At 47.2% G+C, this 15,357-nt stretch overlaps 6 protein-coding genes across 6 annotated transcripts; 3 read left to right on the top strand and 3 right to left on the bottom strand.

Annotated features, from left to right (window-relative positions):
• Nucleotides 1–1,181: 1,181 nt before the first annotated feature.
• Nucleotides 1,182–2,058, top strand: F5147DRAFT_685220 (uncharacterized protein; the record flags this gene model as incomplete). The annotated part of the gene is made up of 1 exon (XM_041436661.1): nt 1,182–2,058. A coding segment is annotated over one exon (877 nt), but the record flags the coding sequence as incomplete, so codon positions are not given.
• A 1,030-nt stretch (nt 2,059–3,088) lies between these two features.
• On the bottom strand, nt 3,089–4,732 carry F5147DRAFT_685219 (Alpha/Beta hydrolase protein). The gene is made up of 7 exons (XM_041436660.1): nt 4,620–4,732; nt 4,359–4,541; nt 4,146–4,310; nt 3,540–4,095; nt 3,395–3,479; nt 3,226–3,329; nt 3,089–3,165 (listed from the first exon to the last, which is right to left on the bottom strand). The coding sequence occupies exons 2-6, from the start codon at nt 4,510–4,512 to the stop codon at nt 3,234–3,236; spliced, it is 1,056 nt and encodes a 351-aa protein (XP_041295039.1). The 5' UTR covers nt 4,513–4,541; nt 4,620–4,732; the 3' UTR covers nt 3,089–3,165; nt 3,226–3,233.
• A 1,795-nt stretch (nt 4,733–6,527) lies between these two features.
• On the top strand, nt 6,528–8,485 carry F5147DRAFT_685174 (uncharacterized protein). The gene is made up of 20 exons (XM_041436659.1): nt 6,528–6,618; nt 6,687–6,705; nt 6,762–6,840; nt 6,892–6,905; nt 6,955–7,050; nt 7,105–7,114; nt 7,176–7,199; nt 7,249–7,274; nt 7,325–7,350; nt 7,404–7,438; nt 7,493–7,517; nt 7,573–7,584; nt 7,646–7,661; nt 7,713–7,740; nt 7,788–7,894; nt 7,948–8,007; nt 8,068–8,095; nt 8,146–8,200; nt 8,264–8,288; nt 8,342–8,485. The coding sequence occupies exons 1-20, from the start codon at nt 6,582–6,584 to the stop codon at nt 8,421–8,423; spliced, it is 804 nt and encodes a 267-aa protein (XP_041295038.1). The 5' UTR covers nt 6,528–6,581; the 3' UTR covers nt 8,424–8,485.
• A 353-nt stretch (nt 8,486–8,838) lies between these two features.
• On the bottom strand, nt 8,839–11,076 carry F5147DRAFT_835575 (uncharacterized protein). Its single transcript, XM_041443973.1, has 7 exons — nt 10,445–11,076; nt 10,264–10,391; nt 10,085–10,208; nt 9,835–10,026; nt 9,471–9,775; nt 9,287–9,422; nt 8,839–9,230 (listed from the first exon to the last, which is right to left on the bottom strand). The coding sequence occupies exons 1-7, from the start codon at nt 10,856–10,858 to the stop codon at nt 9,087–9,089; spliced, it is 1,443 nt and encodes a 480-aa protein (XP_041295037.1). The 5' UTR covers nt 10,859–11,076; the 3' UTR covers nt 8,839–9,086.
• A 262-nt stretch (nt 11,077–11,338) lies between these two features.
• Nucleotides 11,339–13,600, bottom strand: F5147DRAFT_685157 (uncharacterized protein). The gene is made up of 6 exons (XM_041436658.1): nt 12,902–13,600; nt 12,697–12,846; nt 12,263–12,650; nt 12,063–12,167; nt 11,662–11,830; nt 11,339–11,613 (listed from the first exon to the last, which is right to left on the bottom strand). Exons 1-5 carry the CDS (start codon nt 13,470–13,472, stop codon nt 11,737–11,739), a joined length of 1,308 nt encoding a protein of 435 aa, XP_041295036.1. The 5' UTR covers nt 13,473–13,600; the 3' UTR covers nt 11,339–11,613; nt 11,662–11,736.
• Nucleotides 13,601–14,251: 651 nt separating this feature from the next.
• Nucleotides 14,252–15,037, top strand: F5147DRAFT_685154 (uncharacterized protein; the record flags this gene model as incomplete). Its single annotated transcript, XM_041436657.1, has 2 exons — nt 14,252–14,810; nt 14,864–15,037. Coding segments are annotated over exons 1-2 (251 nt in total), but the record flags the coding sequence as incomplete, so codon positions are not given.
• Between the last annotated feature and the right edge of the window lie 320 nt (nt 15,038–15,357).

Here is a 15,357-nt window from a genome sequence, read left to right as displayed (position 1 = left end):
CGAGGTGATGGACCGCAAATTATGTAGGGAGCGGTGACCTACTGTGATGTGCGTGTTTTATGCAAGAGTGGGATGCCACATCGAACATCGTACGAGCATGATGCAAGGCGACATGATGCGGACGAGCTTGGAATGGCTTACTACGATGGACGCAAATATCGGGGAATGGTTGAAAGATGGCGATATAAGATGTGTTGAAAAGCACGTGGGCCACAGGTGAATCGAAGCGAGGTAGTAGCGAGAGGAGTTGAAAGTTGGTTAGAAAGGCCGAACGCCTTTCATTAGCCGTTCTCGATACCCCTTGAAGCTTGAGCGATGTCAAGGATGATGTGAACGTATACGAGGGCGATTGAGGAAGTAGGTATATATATCAGCCACCGGTGAGATGAGTCTGAGCTCAACGGGGTTTTAACTGTAAACTCCGCACCAGCTATCATATATCATACCGCACTATGATCTGTTTGCAGCTGATGAACGGTACACTCTTAATTGAGTGTATTGATACTAGAGATCGATATCCTATACCATAGTTTGCTGAACAACCCGTTGTCATGCGAGTCGGCCATCTGACTCGTCTAACATGTCTGGCCCATGTCTGGCCTAGTTCGAGCAACGCCAGGGAGGGACTTCATGCGGAACTCTCCAGTGGAAGAGTGGTTGATATGCGTGGATAGGCCCAGCGAATCGTATGGTGTGAGATTGTTGATCTTAGACCTCAAGCTGACGACCACCAGGCTGCAGTACTTCTGTCGTCCACATCTCGTACTTTTCAGTGAACATAGCGTTAAGTGTTTGATGTACTCAGCACACTTATTGCTATGTTTAGTTGGAAGGTCTCCGTTGCTTAAGCACAGCCAAATTTTCTTAGGGACAACTCGACTCAGCGAGCGACTATGTACGACAAGAGTGCGACAATAGAACCTGAATGAGCTCCTGTACGAGCATCAAGTCTGGTCAGAAGTGAGAATACAGGTAAATTATATGGTTCGTGCTACCTTTGTTTCATCTTAATGGTGACCTCTGCAGGTAATCAGCAATGAGGAATTTCGCGTGACAGGATCAGAGCACAACCGTGGATCAGAGCCAAGCAAGTTGTCCGACCTAGAAGGAACAATAACGTTGCTATATAGACCACTGGGCCACAGCGCGTGGTCACTCACAATGCATCCACACTGCTGTGGATGACGCTGCAATTTATAAGGCGAGTATTAAATATCAAAGGTAGGACTCCTTCAACCAGCTTCGCATCTTACTCGCCTGTCATGGACTCTATCTCCAAATTTCCGTTTGCCAACCTTCCAACCGAACTCGCCTGCCGCATCCTCAGATATTCCGCACAAGCTACCTTTGACCAGACTGAAAGATATCAGGTCAAAAGTCCATACTCCTCCGCACTCACACTTTGTCTCGTCTCCAAAACTGTCAGGCGCATTGTGCTTCCCGAACTCCTACACACCATATTGCTGCCGAAATCAGAAAACCTAAACAGGTTTCTCGATGCTCTATGTATGCAGGAAGAGTACGCGGAGATCCAAAAACAAAACGACCTCCGTTTGAAGCGCGGGGAGGAACAAATACCAAACGACCTCTATTTCCAGTATGCGCCTCACATACACAAGATATGGATTGGGTGCATCTACGACAAGATCGTACCCAATCACTTGCTCCAATCAGACTATGCATCGGCGCGCAAGCTGACCATCAGCGTCCTGACTCCAGTGTTGCTCGCTGCGCCGTCCATTGCCCTTGGTTGGACAACTCTGAAGCTTTTTTCAGAATCCCTGGAACACGCATGGAAGTCCCGTGCAGACACAAATGCCAACGACGAACATTCACCGCCTCCTTGGAAGACGCAAACTCTGACGCTGTCGGGTGACACAGTCGTCAACTTCCCGTGGGAGCTCCTCACGAACACCCCTCAAGGATCCGCTTTCATTTCCTCGATCTCTCGCCTCGTCTACGGGTCCTACACAACCACATTCGACTACCATTTTTTTGTAGCCATGTCTCGTGACAGATCTCGAGACTACCACCTACCTCCGTGGATGAAGAGCTTTCTTTCAAGAACCTTCAAACTTTCTCAATGGCCTACCCACATATCAAACCCCCTTTCGATATCTACGAGTTCGATCAGTTCACAAAGGGAAGAAAGGGAAGAAGCTTTCACGTAGAGCTGTTGACGTTATCTGCAGCCATGCTGACGCGCCGCCGCAATGATGTCCGTGATTGGAGGATAAGTGCGTTTGCTACGATTGGTCCAGGAGAAGAATGTATTCGAACGGACAAAGTTCGTTTGAAGGTGTCCCATTTTCCCATAGAATTTTGGAATTGTTCCGATGATTGGGAAAAAATTTGGGCGTGCGGGTTATGCGGCTGAGAGGGGTGTTGTGAAGCAGATGAGGGATATCAAGATATGACTTGTGTTGTATGTATGTACATGATTGCGATACTTGATGAACTTAATTGTCTTACGAATGATTCGAGAGACTCAGACTAGAAACGGAAAGGGACTTAATTTTGGATTAAAAAGCGGATTACTCGAGGGAAGAGGAATTAGTACGCTGATTGAGGAGAGTCAAAGGTGAACGTATACAAGGCGTGTAACGAATGGGATGAGTACGTACGTGACCGGCATTGAGAGCTATATATTAACAGGTCAAGCCTTGGTTAATGTGCACTGACGTATCTCGGTTCCAGATCTTCGAACCAACTTTGAACTGACAAAAAGGCAGCTGTGATGAGATATGGAACCAACGATTTCAAAGGCCAGTGTCCAAAGAATTCCTTGCCAAGTCAATTGGTGATAGACGCATCGAGAATGCACGTCGAGTTGGGAAATGGTCCTTGGCTGAATTTTCGCGGGCAGGCTTCCGGGATGTTTTGATAACCACTTGTGATGCATTGAGGGGTCGCGATAGCGACTTGCTATAACAGCACTAAGCTCAACTTGATCTCCCAAACCTGCGTCTTCGAAGAAAGACCTTCCGCGTTATAGTTGAATGTGCAGGTTACACCTGCACAATAAACTTTTACACCAACAGCCTCAAGTTTGAAGTCGCATGCATAGCGATGAAGCACTCTTACAATGTTGAACTTTCGACGCGTACGCAGTTTTTTTGATAAATTTACAAATTTTGTATGCAAGCGATATTGGTAAGATCATATCTTTATGCGTATCATCAGCCAAACATCCCCGTCCACCAAGGAACAACCGTCAAGACTCACCTACCATCCTACATCTTCGCCTTCGCGTTCCCCGAACCATTCACAATCTCATCCAGTATTTCGACGAGTGCCTCTCCAAGTTCGTCTGGTTTCTCTTGCGGAATCTAATAGATTTGAGAAGACGATATCTTACAACCCACTTGGACAGCAGAATAAGACAGTCACATACCAAATGTCCTGCCCCCTTGATAGTCCGCTGAGACACCACCCTGTGCTCCGCAGCATCTAAAATTTCTTTTCTCGACTCTTTAGATCTACACGAACACCGTCACAGCACTGTCATCCAAGAACAGAAAAGAAAGAAAACAACGCACATAAATTCCTCGAAATCAGCCCAGACGACATGAACTCCCCTCCCAGCCTCCTCCACCGCCCTACATGCGCGCCCAAGAGACTCGGTCTCCACCGTATGCGACAAACACGCATACAACGGGCTCTCCTCGTCTTTTCTCAATGTAGGTGTAACATAACTCTTCTTCCCCGTACCAAGGTGCGACTCATTCACCTCCTCAAATCCATACCTCACATAATCATCTACAACCCTCTTATCCCATTTCCTCCAAACGCCTTTCCCACCCACCAACCACCTCGTCAACGCTTCCCTATCCGTCCAACGATCGCGTTTAGCAAGTGACCCTCGGACGTTCGCGGCTCCGTGGATGGAGCGAGGGTCAGTTGGAGTGAGAGAAGGGAACATCAATGTAGGGTCGACCATTATAAGAGCAAAGGGTGTAAGAGAAGGGGGTATGGATGTGAGCGCCAATATCCAGAGCGTGCAACTCCCAGAATGAGCGATTCCTACCACCGTGCTGGATTTAAGAGAGGGAGTAGAGAGGAAGGCCTGGAGGTAGAGTGCGATATCTTTCGTTGCTTGAGGCAATGTTAGCATTAGTAGTAATACATAAGGAGGAAGAACGTACTGCACATCGCCTTCCCAGCTGCCTTGCGTGCATCAAGCACGGGCCGGTTGAGAAGTGCTGTTTGACCATGATTGGGGAAGTCAAGCACCCATATATCTCGGATTGTAGTGTGTGTTTGAGCGTGCGAAAGCAGGCGAGCGATAGTAGGGTCGTACTGTTCCTTGTCTGAAGCACATTTGAGGTCAGGGCACGAGATTGGATGGAAGAACTCACGACTAGCAATTCCGTGTGTGAACACGAGTGTGAGACCGTCTTTGGCGCAGGATACGGGATAATATAGTGTAGAACACTTGAGCTCTACTGGGTCTGAGCCTAGAGTTGTGTGTAATGATAGGACACGCCTCTCAGGCGTTGGAAGCTGAGACATTTCGGACTCCAGTATTCAACCAAGATAGCCTATAGGATGTTTGTTAGAAGACGATAACTTCGTCGCCTTGTAAGACACAAACTGATGGAGGAACCAAGGACACCTACTACTACGCCGACTTTCTCCCCAACCATATTGGCAACGAAGTTCCGGTTGCTTCGGTGAGTGACCGTGAGTCGTGGAAATCGGGTGTTGCCGGCGGCCGTGGTCAACTTTGAAGCCACCTCGCTAATTCACAGCCCCACATTACAACTGCAGGCCTGCCGAAGCCAAACACCCGCGTTACATTCAGCTCGTTCGATGTAGGAAGCAGCGAGGTACTATACGATAGAATGCCACTCCCCACACCGTACGATCGACTCGAACCAAACTCCTGCTGGATGAAATTCACAACACAGAACGCACCTGAGTTTGAGGAAGATGACAAATTGTGAGGACGACGACTTAAACTGGAAAGGACTGAGCATACACATTGTATCGCAGATGACAGTGCAAAACATACAAAATCCCTGTAACATGAATTTGCTCATGGTTGCCCAAACATCCACAGAACTACAAGGGCATCGTTCTCAGGAGTTAGTACATCGACAATTCTGCTGAGCGCTTGCTGACCATCTCGACTACAGCAAACAGACAACACACCTTGTGCATCAACAAAAGAGCCCGAAGCATATAAGGCCTTGTGAAGCTTACATGAGTACACAAGTCTGTTAACCAGCTTACAAGGTGCATATAAGGCATTAAATTTTGATACAAGCCCTGATATTCAACATATATACTTCGGGCAGCATATATTGACATACATGTTTCAGGCTCTTTTGTTGATGTGTATGCCCCATCCATTTAGCCACGAGCTTGCATGTGTTGATCCAGGCTTTTTCAAACTCGTTGCAACAAAATTCTTTCAGTGTGTTATATCCTCCGTAGAAACCGTGCGTTATTGTAGAAAAATTTCGACGTCCAACTCGTTGGCCGAGTCTTTATTGACGTTTTATTACTGGTCACCCTCGACAACGACATTGGCCCCTGGCATCGGATTGCCGAGAATGGCTAGGGAATTCTGATTGATTGATGACGAAGGCGTTTTGTAATGCTAGGCAACTCCCTCGTGTCATCAGCCATCCCCACCTCACTTCAATTTGACAACCCGCCTTGCAATGCATACCTCACATCTTCTACCGCAACAGGCTCACCGAAGTATCCATCGTACCCAATGGGTTTTTTCCTAAAAAAAAAATGTCTACAGGGTCGAGGACCTATGTCAAACATAATCCAATTCGAGTGCGGGGCGTTTACTTCTGATACGTCAGCCTTCAGGAACTTGAAGGCACAACTACGTACGAAGGACCCACCCCTATTCGTATGATGCTCCGTGTCGGACGTGTGGCCACCATCAAGGGTCATAGATTCATGATGTACGATTGCGCATGGCATGGCGAATGGTCAAATCTTTAAAGTTTCCCGACTTCTATCATGTTTACATAGCATTGGAATGAGTGGGTCTCGGCAGAAAATTAAAGAAGGGTCACATTCACAGCGACTTACATTAATGGATATCGGACCATATAGCAAACGACAGGCCGAAGGGAAAGTTGGGCTGCGACTACTCGGGCTCGCTTGTACGTCGATCCTTGAAGCTTTCAACACTGAGTGTCTGATTGATGGAAAGGGGACGGCGTGATCAGTGACGGCTGATTCATATTCGTAAGCATCAAAAGCTGAGACGTCATAGACTGTTGGAGTAGGAACCTACTGAGTAGCAACTCTCATCCTGGATCACATACGCAGGCTCGTTAGGGTCAGTCCAGCCTGCAACGACACTGCCAGCTCGTTCATTTGTACGGCATTGGAGTGTACATTTAATCTTTTATATTCAACTTTGTGCGGAATGTTTAACGTTTCATTTCAGGGTTTTAAGTTTTCATCGCTGGACGTCACGTCTCGGCAAATACTAGTAGTACCCTGAGTACCCGGATTATAAGTAAGTGGATGCAGTTTACCTTGAGTTGTCTTATGTAACCTTCCTTTGGTGCAGTGTCACTAAGCCATCTTCTTTCCAACTTTCAGGAATGACGGACATGTCTGTACTTGCAATCCAGTTTATAGGTAGGAGCAAAATATCGATATTCTTGCTTTGATGTCTACTGAGTACATATTACTGTTCAAACCTTTAGGGTTGACCATCTCTTTCGTGTCAGTATATCTCGGTTACCAAACCCATTGGACACTAACTTAAATGGCTCTGATAGGCAACTAGGTATTGCTGCTGCCCAGGGCTTCCGTTATTATCGAGCCTTCCCTCGTGACATACGAATGCTAAAATATCTGGTGAGTACATGACGGTGGTATCACTTATACCCTCTAACCGAGGACTTTTAGGTAGTCACTGTCATGTTCATTTTCTACTATATCTATTGTGTACATCATTTAACTATGATCCAGGATTCTAAATGTCACCGGGACATTATTGACCAGTTTCATGTACTGGTCGTTCTTTGTCAATTGTTTTCGAAGTACATCCCCGAGATGTCAGGCATGGTGAGCGTCTCACGTGCATAGTCATGATGTTTTTCGGTATTAACGCAGTTGCAGGGATACGGCGGTGAGCAAGATGTCTTTACTCTCAGATTAAGCATACCCAACTTGAACTCGACCTATGGCAGGCAATGATCCTTCTCTTTGTGTCTGTGAGTTCTAAAGACGTTTTCAGGATCATTAATCTGACGTTCTTTCCAGATGACCCTGCCATTCGTGGTGCAAAGGTACCACGCCGATCGCTATTGCGAGTGATGCTTACTTCTTGACACCGCAGTTTTTATTGTCATCGTGTATGGATAAGTAAGTCGTCATGCGTTAGTTGTATGTCGTTTGTAATTCAGCCGTGTACGTAGTCAGTGGCAAAAACATCTACGTCGCCATACCGATAGTGAGTATTCCATCGCGTTAACGAGATCCGTAAACTTACGTTGGCGAACAACAGATTTTATTTGCAGTTTCATCTTATGGTGAGTTTCATTGTGCACTGTATCTTGGTTGTACTCTCAGACTTATTTATGATAGTGCTCGGTTTGAGTTAGTTGGCTGAACAGTGTTTACTTTGTGCATGTGACTGACAGATTCCCTTTGCGTGCAGTACTTATTCCGCCGCAGTGAGTTTTTTCGTAATAAGACCGAAGAACTTAGTTCAATGACATATCCAGGAAGGCTGGGGCTTTCTCGGGCGACGCAGTACGTTGGAGCATCTCCCTAAAGGCTATCCTGACATCTTTTGGTAGATACTCAAAATCTCAGCCGTAGGAGCATTTCAGAGCGTTTTGTGCGATTCCACGATCAGTCTTTCAGTCTACTTTTATCTACGTCCTGCAAGAGCTGGTGTCCACCGGTGAGTCGATATACTGTGACCTAACCGTCAAAATATTTACCTGTGCGATGTAGTACCGACACCCGTATCCAGAACATAACTAAGAAATTCACCAGCATGGGCTTTCTTGTGTGGCAAGTTTTGTACTGCTTTTATGTGATTACCACTGAGCACCTTATTGTGTGACCCAACAGCTTGTTGGCTATCAGCATATTCATCTTGGTACGCAGTGTGATCTATGCAAAACTTCTTAACTAAATAACAATGCCCAGTACTGGGTAAATGGGTTTGCTGCCATCGGAGGTGTAGCCATGGTTCTCAGAAGTTGTGAGTGACGTTTTCTCCTGAGTTAATTTCGTCCCGCAGTCTGAGATGGTATGCATCGAACAGCATATGCCAATTCGTTACTATCTACGTAAGTGAAACTGCGAGTCGATCATCCACATTAACTTATGGTGCGACTACTAGACTCAACGCCAGGGAGCTACCTAGTAGGCCTCAACCGATGGATATCGAACTTCCAACGATTTCAGTACATAATTCGAGATAAAGTGGTTACCCTGCACGCATTGAGTTCCAGAAGCTGAATCCAAACACTAAATGATCATATCCATAAGCATTTGTGTCCTTGTGAATGTGATAACTCAACACTAAGAACATGAGCATATTCGTGTGCTCATTGCATGTAATCCAAGTCAATAGAACACCGCGTCTTATACTAGTAGCTCTGGCACGAGCATACGCAACCACTTCCATGGCATAGACCCCTCTTCTCAGCTGTCGGATAGACCTCAGATGTTTACATCACTCCATCAATATTGTGTACAAATCATCATTCAGCCTTCTCCATACAAGTTGCTGCCCATGTAGCTCAATCTTCGTCGTCCGATATTCACAAGCCGTAGACATGAGATTGCAGTATAATACTACATGTACGCAGGAGCCGTAGCGGAGTCGGAGTGATGGTCGGAAACCGGCTTGGCTTCACATACAAGGAGCCAATGGTAGCAAGTGCAACAGCACACGAGCTGTACATTGAGGTGCATCATATGAACACAGAAAGATCAGTCACTCGTCCTACTCATAGCATTATTCGAAACAGAGTCCCCAGATGGACCTCACGAATGTGACGTAAGATTGAGTCGCGCCGCATGCCGCGAGCGTTTCTGCAACCTTGCCAATGACATGGTACTATTACCGCACCGCGAGACACTTAGAGATGACATCCAATGACATGGGTTCTGAATGCATCCAGCGTCCCTTCAAATACGCATGTCATATTGTCTCCGACAAGCCAGCGGCAAGACACTATTCTAGTACCAATCTGGTGAGAATGTGAATTACGGCGGGGTACGGCCTGTTGACCAAGTTTTCAGCTTAAGATGGTTGCTTGCGAGGTTCATGATGACATACGCTTTGCTGCACAAGAAAGTTGTGAATGAGGCGCAGCTCTTCATCACTCGCTTCAGTGGAATTACTATTACAGGACTGTATGCTCTGCTTCACATGGGGATCACGGGAGATCTGAAACCGTCGTTTGCATACTCGACTTCTGACTGTTAGGCATCAGCAGCCCCTAGGAGACAGACATACTCACCAATCAATCGAACAACCGGCCTGCCGTTCAAGCGAATGCATAACAGACTCGACGGGAAAGTGATTCACAGCGCCGCAAAAATGACATTTGTAGTCAAATTCAGAGAAAGATGTCATCTCCTGTTCGAAGATAACCCTCATGACAATCTTTGTGCCTGCTGGAATGCTTGACTGGCTTGTAAGTCGGGTTACTTGTCTGCCATCGTCGATGCACAAATCGTACTGTCCTTCTTCTACATATCGTTTCTGAATGCGTGCTTCGACAGAGTCACATTCAAACAGAACTTGGAGCATCTTATTTAGTTGCTACAGAGAATTTTATCAGTAGGCGTCCACAAGACGAATTTTGAGGTTGGTGAGCAGACCTGAAATGAGGTGCAGAAATTCACAGGTATTGCATGGTCGTGGCCTGTTGCATCTACCAGTATCACGCAACCAGCCAGTGCGACAGTTCTGTTCATCAGGCTTTGCATTGCGATCAACAATTCCTGATTCGCTTCCCGCTGCCTCCGTGACTCTTCGTGTATATCACGTTGAATTTGCATTTGCGACGACAACTAACCAAATAGAGTAGTGAGTGAAGGCAAACAATTTTGAGAGAATACAGAACGCAACCAGATAACGCGCCAAATGACGGTCGATTTCATTGAAGCATTCAGCAATACCTTGTGTGACGGATGTGGATGCGAAACAACGTTCATGCAACGTAGCCACTCGGGTTGAGGTATCTTGCAGCATCCTAAGTTCGGCTTGATGTCAGATGCAATTCGGCACACACTGAAAAAAGTATATACCTGACAAATGAATCTCTCCGGAATTGTTCAGAAGGATTGCAAGCAGGTGGGGCGTTGCACAAATCGCAGCTCAGTTGATTGAGTTGTTTCGTCAGACTATCGAGGTCCGCCTTGTTCTGATCATGCGTCTGTGATGTCCGTTAAAATCAATAAACGTCCTCATGATTGCTCAAGCTCTCACATTTAAAGTTTGAAGGACTGACATTAGTCCACCGATAGCCGCCTCCATCGGAGAGCCAACAAGTGGAATCACACCTGCAATGGCCCGTACCAATGGCAAAGCCACCGGAACCATGTCATAAACTTTGCGGGCAAGTGGTACGCTGCCAGAGGATCTGGAAGGAACAGTGATGGAGGCTTCCAAATTGACGGGTTCTCTAGTTGCAGAAATGGGCTGCATTAGCAATGGATTCGAAGTGGGCGCGTGCAAAGAGAAGGGACTGGCAGAAAAATCTGCAGGTGAGCTATCGCCCTTATGACCGGTGGTTGTCCAACTTGTCGAGCTGTGTTGTGTGCGTCCTTTCTTCAATTTTTTAGATGGCCTTAGGCGAAGTAGGACGACCTTATTTAGATCCTTGAGCCACAGAAAGACCATTTTGAAGGTCAGAGGATAAGTGAACGTCTGTTTTCACCTAATGTATGAGATGTAGGAAGGAAGGTGGACCGTGGTTGGCGACCGACGCTACTGTAGTAGCTGTACACCATGACAGGCCGCACAGCACAGCACAGGCTTAGCGCTCAAGCTAAGCCTTATTCAAGAGCCCGCGGGCTGCAGCTCAATTGTACAAGACGCTCGGGCCGCCTCAGACTTGCCGGAAAAAAAAGACGGCGTGTTCACTTCGTCACCGATATCGATATCTCTTCCGCCCTCCAGTACTTATTGCATTCAATAACGCATGGAGGATGCTGCATCAGCCGTAGGGCAGGCGTTCGAGTATCCAAGCTACTATACCAAGGAACGAATTCGAAAGCAGACTCGGAGAAGGAAATTGAAACGAATACCGGAAGTGATTACTAATGGGAAAAGTAGCAACCCGTGATCGCGTGATCGATCACTAGCACTAGTAGGCTACCCACTGATGATCCCCTCAGTGACATCATGATTAAATATTAACCAACCAAGTCTCGACTACTCTCCTAGCTATAATATGTATCCACATCTGCATTAACGACGGCAACCTGACGCGTCCCATCGCAGATAACGAAACGACATGCGCTTCCTGTAAGCATCGCACCCTCGTTCCCCATGCATCTGAGATAGTAGACAAACAGACTCAAGCTTGTTCAAATACTTCAAACGCACTCGGGACGCAGGTATATGCGGAACACGTTGTACAACAGCCCAACCCGCTATGCATAAGTGTAAATCAGGGATTCCACACATCCTAGATAACGCACATCGCATCGTATGCTGGAGGGACTCCCCTCACAACTTGCTCTGTTATCAGCACTAACACACCTCGAATACAACCGCTAACAGATGATACAGCTCCCACCCTCCGCTTTCTCAAGTCTTGCATCCAGTCGTGCGTGGAGGGTGCCGTCCGGTGCGAGGTAGGGTGTGTCGCTGTGGGGAGGGGGTTGTTAGCTTTTTTTGGTGGGAAGGGCACACGAGAGAGGATAGAGAAGCATTGTAGATGGGAGAAACCGTGTAGAAAGGGATATGAGGATGAACGAAGTAGACTGAGAGGCGGGGTGAATGACGGACGAGAAATTAAGTACGGTAAGGCAGTACGGAAGTAAATAAGGACGAAGCAGAGAAGCCAATCGAACCAAAACCAGAAAAAAAAAACACTCACCCCCACCCAAGATCATCGCCCAACACTCCGATCAGCGTATTCGTGTACATTGTCCCTTCCTCGGACCACGTAGCTGGTTGTGGAGGTCTGCAGGGCTTTTGTGAGCTGGGCGTAGTACATGTTGAGTAAATGAAGCACGGTGCACAAGGAGAGAAAGAATATAATCAGCCTACGCAACGCCTCCCACGGATCAAACCCACCTAAGACCAATACCACCCCGCCCGAGCTCCAACACATTAAACACACTTCCATCCGGAGTACGATGGGCAAGTCGATTAGTAGATCGAAATGGTATGATGACGGGCGGTTTTGCTTGGGTAGGGGAGGTAGGCACTGGTGTTGAGGGAAGAGACGAGTATCTTGAGTGGGCGGGTGAAGATGACTCGGAGGAGAGTAGGTCTGGAATTGAAGATGAAAGAGGACGAAAGACATCGATGATAAGTCTTCCATCCACGAATGTAGGTGGACTGTGCTCCATGAGACTGAGTGCGACTTGCCAGGGTCCGCTCCCCGCACCATGAGTCGAGGGAGAACTGGAGAAAGGAGATGGGGAGGGAGAAGAGAAGAAAGCGAGTGACCATATGCGTCCTACAAGAAGTGAGTTCGACGAGGATGGAAATGAGAAAACGCTGACCTCGCGCAATAAACTCCACACCTACCAAACCAGCGACGCGCATTCGTTTCTGCCAGAGACGGATTTTGATAGATGCACTGAAGGCAGCTTCACCATCGACCTCATGGACGTCGATCTCATCTGCAGATGTGGAGCCTAGAACGAGGGCGTCTGAATCTTGTGCATCAGTTCAACAACACAGAAGGTAGTAAAATGGGGTGGTCACCTGCTCTGAGAGTAGTTATAAACGGCAGCTCTCCCCTGCGAAGCTTCCCAAACAAGAGCTGATCGCCACTCGCAAGACAAGCAAGACGGATGTCTGCAACACAGGCATTGTTGAGTGGGCCTGCGTATTGAAGCATATCGGGGAGAATGTGGGTATGGCGGTTAAGAATAGCCCAGTAGATAGGAGTGTGTCCTTCCAAGGTAGGTTGTTGGAGGAGGGCGGAGAAGGATGACGGAGATAGAGCAGATGCACATGAGGCTAGGATTGGGGTAGCAGCAGAGTTATCAGTGGCTGTGGCAACGAGATCGCGGATGAGAGATATGATAGTTTGGCGTGTTTGTTTGGTACGAACATTAGGAAGGAGGGAAAACCATGTCGAAGAAGATAGAGTGGCGGCAGAGGAAGACCCTGCAACACCAGCAGAACTAGAAGCTGTGGGACGGGCAGCTGGTGCCGGCGAAGGACGAGGTTTCTCATCTATAACGGTAGAAACAGATGCGATGGTATCATAAGAGGGAGGCAAGTCAACTTCATCGTCGATTTCATCGGTGTATTTATCGAGCAAGACCATCTCGGCGCTCCTCTAAGTGTTGAAAAGAACCAAAGTTATACAGTGATAGGGACTGCGGGCTACGCAGATGGCTGAGCAAAACATGCGCGCTTAACTGCTGCGCCTGGGAATGACTAGTAGTAGTACAGCCCTACTACAGAACTAGTAATACTTTACTGACATAACACCTACCCACTGCGGCTCTCTGCCCATGAACCTAGTCAGCTCATCAACTTGTGGGGCGGTGATGATAACTCTCTGGCTGGTCGTTGAAAATGTACAACACGTGAACAGCATCGTCAGACATGCATTCCGCTGGAATGATCTGGCCGGGAGGTGGAATTGCATAATTCGTTGAAAGAGAATGAATGTGGAAGGTTTTTATGAAGCTGTAGCTGGGGGTTACTCTAGCCAGTGGCGTTGCTATTGACGGAAGAATCGGGGTGTAGTTTAGCAAGGAACGAGCCGTCTGATAAAGCCACTCTTCAGATATGTAGTAACCGTAGCATCTGAGCATTAGCAACGTTGCGGAGGCGGAAGGATTATATTGATACGGTTTCGTTTGGACCGTTGGGTACGTCCAAAATCATGTTGTTGGTCTTCACCAAGCTGAGCAAGAGTAATTATGTAAAAGGGATATCATGCGAATAACACTTGCATGCTGGACTCATCGCTCCATCGAGGCTCTAGATTTGTTCAGACATGTTGGAAGTTGAGCGTACAGCCGTACGGACTCAGCCAACTTGAAAATCCACAATTGTAATTTGATTTCTAAATTTAATCACGGTGTTCATCAAAGTGCCACAGTGAGCTGGCATCTGTTTCATTCCCGAGCAAGTGTTGCTAGAGCTCAGCAGTTTTGCCAACCGGTTTGTTGTGCCCAGTCCACGGCAGGACTCCATGATATCCAAGACTCAATTTAGGTCAGTTTGAACATGAAAACCGATATCCCTATACCAAGATGGTGCATAGTGGAGGACGATGACGCCCCCTTGTTGCTAATCAAAGATAGCACCTCGAGTTGATGATAGCTCGAATGGTTACTACCATGAATATGAAAGTCCGGTCGCCGCCTCTATTTCTCCACCGGATGTGTCGTGAACTTGCTGTTATCGGCGGAATTGGCAACGAGTAGTTTTGTCCCTACACAAGCATCCAGTGATGTAGGCACACGAAAGGGTTTTGTCATACCACTGATCACGTATAAAAAGCCAGCCTACGCGGCCCAGAAAATACCATCAACCTTCAACGGTTCAACTATGAAATTTACTTCACTCACTATTGTTGCAGCGATAGCTGGCATAGCTATCGCATCTGATTTAGATAGTATATACATGGGTAAACCATGCAGCCCCAGTAGTGAGTACTTTTGCGGCCTATGTGCAGACCACGTACTTACAATTTATCCACAGATTCACCAAAGTGCTTAAAAAACACGGGCGGGAACGACTTCGGTTATGTCTGCGGACCGGAGTCTACCGTCATATTTTACACCGCGTGTCCCTGCTCAAATTGCTGTCAGTTGATTGAAAATGACAGTAACTTCCAGTGTGGAAACTTTAACTGAGTGAGCCTGTCGTTCCCTGCTGCCTTTCGAGCCTGAGTGTTAATGTTTGTTCACTTAGCGTGTTGTGCGCAAGAGGACGTGAAGGAGCGCTGCAACGTGGCTTGGAAGTTGAACGTTGCAACGTTGAGTACTGAGTGTCAATGCGCATGCATTCAAGTTGAAGCTGGAGCCAACGATTGAATTTCGTATTACGTAATGTCATTTTTACGGGACTCGGCCCTCGGGGCACCTTTCCTTGTAGACGACCACAAATTAATATTAAGCCAGGCCAAGACAGTCAAGACGTATGTGCACCCTAACGGTAGCGGGAAGACTTGGTGCAATCGGGATAAACTTCAC

The sequence above is a fragment of the Suillus discolor genome, assembly GCF_016758755.1.
Source record: "Suillus discolor strain FC423 chromosome Unknown F5147scaffold_16, whole genome shotgun sequence".
Taxonomy (NCBI): domain Eukaryota; kingdom Fungi; phylum Basidiomycota; class Agaricomycetes; order Boletales; family Suillaceae; genus Suillus; species Suillus discolor.
The sequence above is the reverse complement of the archived record's forward strand: the minus strand, read 5'-3'. Positions and strand labels throughout refer to the sequence as shown.

Excerpts from the sequence above, each read along its gene's own strand:
- F5147DRAFT_685219 (XM_041436660.1), bottom strand. The coding sequence starts at position 4,512 with ATGTCTCAGCTTCCAACGCCTGAGAGGCGTGTCCTATCATTACACACA. Across the intron at positions 4,096-4,145 it reads AGCTGGGAAGGCGATGTGCA|CAACGAAAGATATCGCACTC; the intron begins GTACGTTCTTCC and ends CATTGCCTCAAG. Across the intron at positions 3,330-3,394 it reads TCAAGGGGGCAGGACATTTG|ATTCCGCAAGAGAAACCAGA; the intron begins GTATGTGACTGT and ends CAAATCTATTAG.
- F5147DRAFT_685174 (XM_041436659.1), top strand. The coding sequence starts at position 6,582 with ATGACGGACATGTCTGTACTTGCAATCCAGTTTATAG. Across the intron at positions 7,741-7,787 it reads GGGCTTTCTCGGGCGACGCA|ATACTCAAAATCTCAGCCGT; the intron begins GTACGTTGGAGC and ends ATCTTTTGGTAG. Across the intron at positions 8,096-8,145 it reads CTATCAGCATATTCATCTTG|TACTGGGTAAATGGGTTTGC; the intron begins GTACGCAGTGTG and ends AACAATGCCCAG.
- F5147DRAFT_835575 (XM_041443973.1), bottom strand. The coding sequence starts at position 10,858 with ATGGTCTTTCTGTGGCTCAAGGATCTAAATAAGGTCGTCCTACTTCGC. Across the intron at positions 10,209-10,263 it reads CGGAGAGATTCATTTGTCAG|GATGCTGCAAGATACCTCAA; the intron begins GTATATACTTTT and ends AGCCGAACTTAG. Across the intron at positions 10,027-10,084 it reads GTCATTTGGCGCGTTATCTG|TTGTCGTCGCAAATGCAAAT; the intron begins GTTGCGTTCTGT and ends CTATTTGGTTAG.
- F5147DRAFT_685157 (XM_041436658.1), bottom strand. The coding sequence starts at position 13,472 with ATGGTCTTGCTCGATAAATACACCGATGAAATCGACGATGAAGTTGAC. Across the intron at positions 12,168-12,262 it reads CGGGGTGGTATTGGTCTTAG|CTCACAAAAGCCCTGCAGAC; the intron begins GTGGGTTTGATC and ends TACTACGCCCAG. Across the intron at positions 11,831-12,062 it reads GGCGATGATCTTGGGTGGGG|CGACACACCCTACCTCGCAC; the intron begins GTGAGTGTTTTT and ends CCCTCCCCACAG.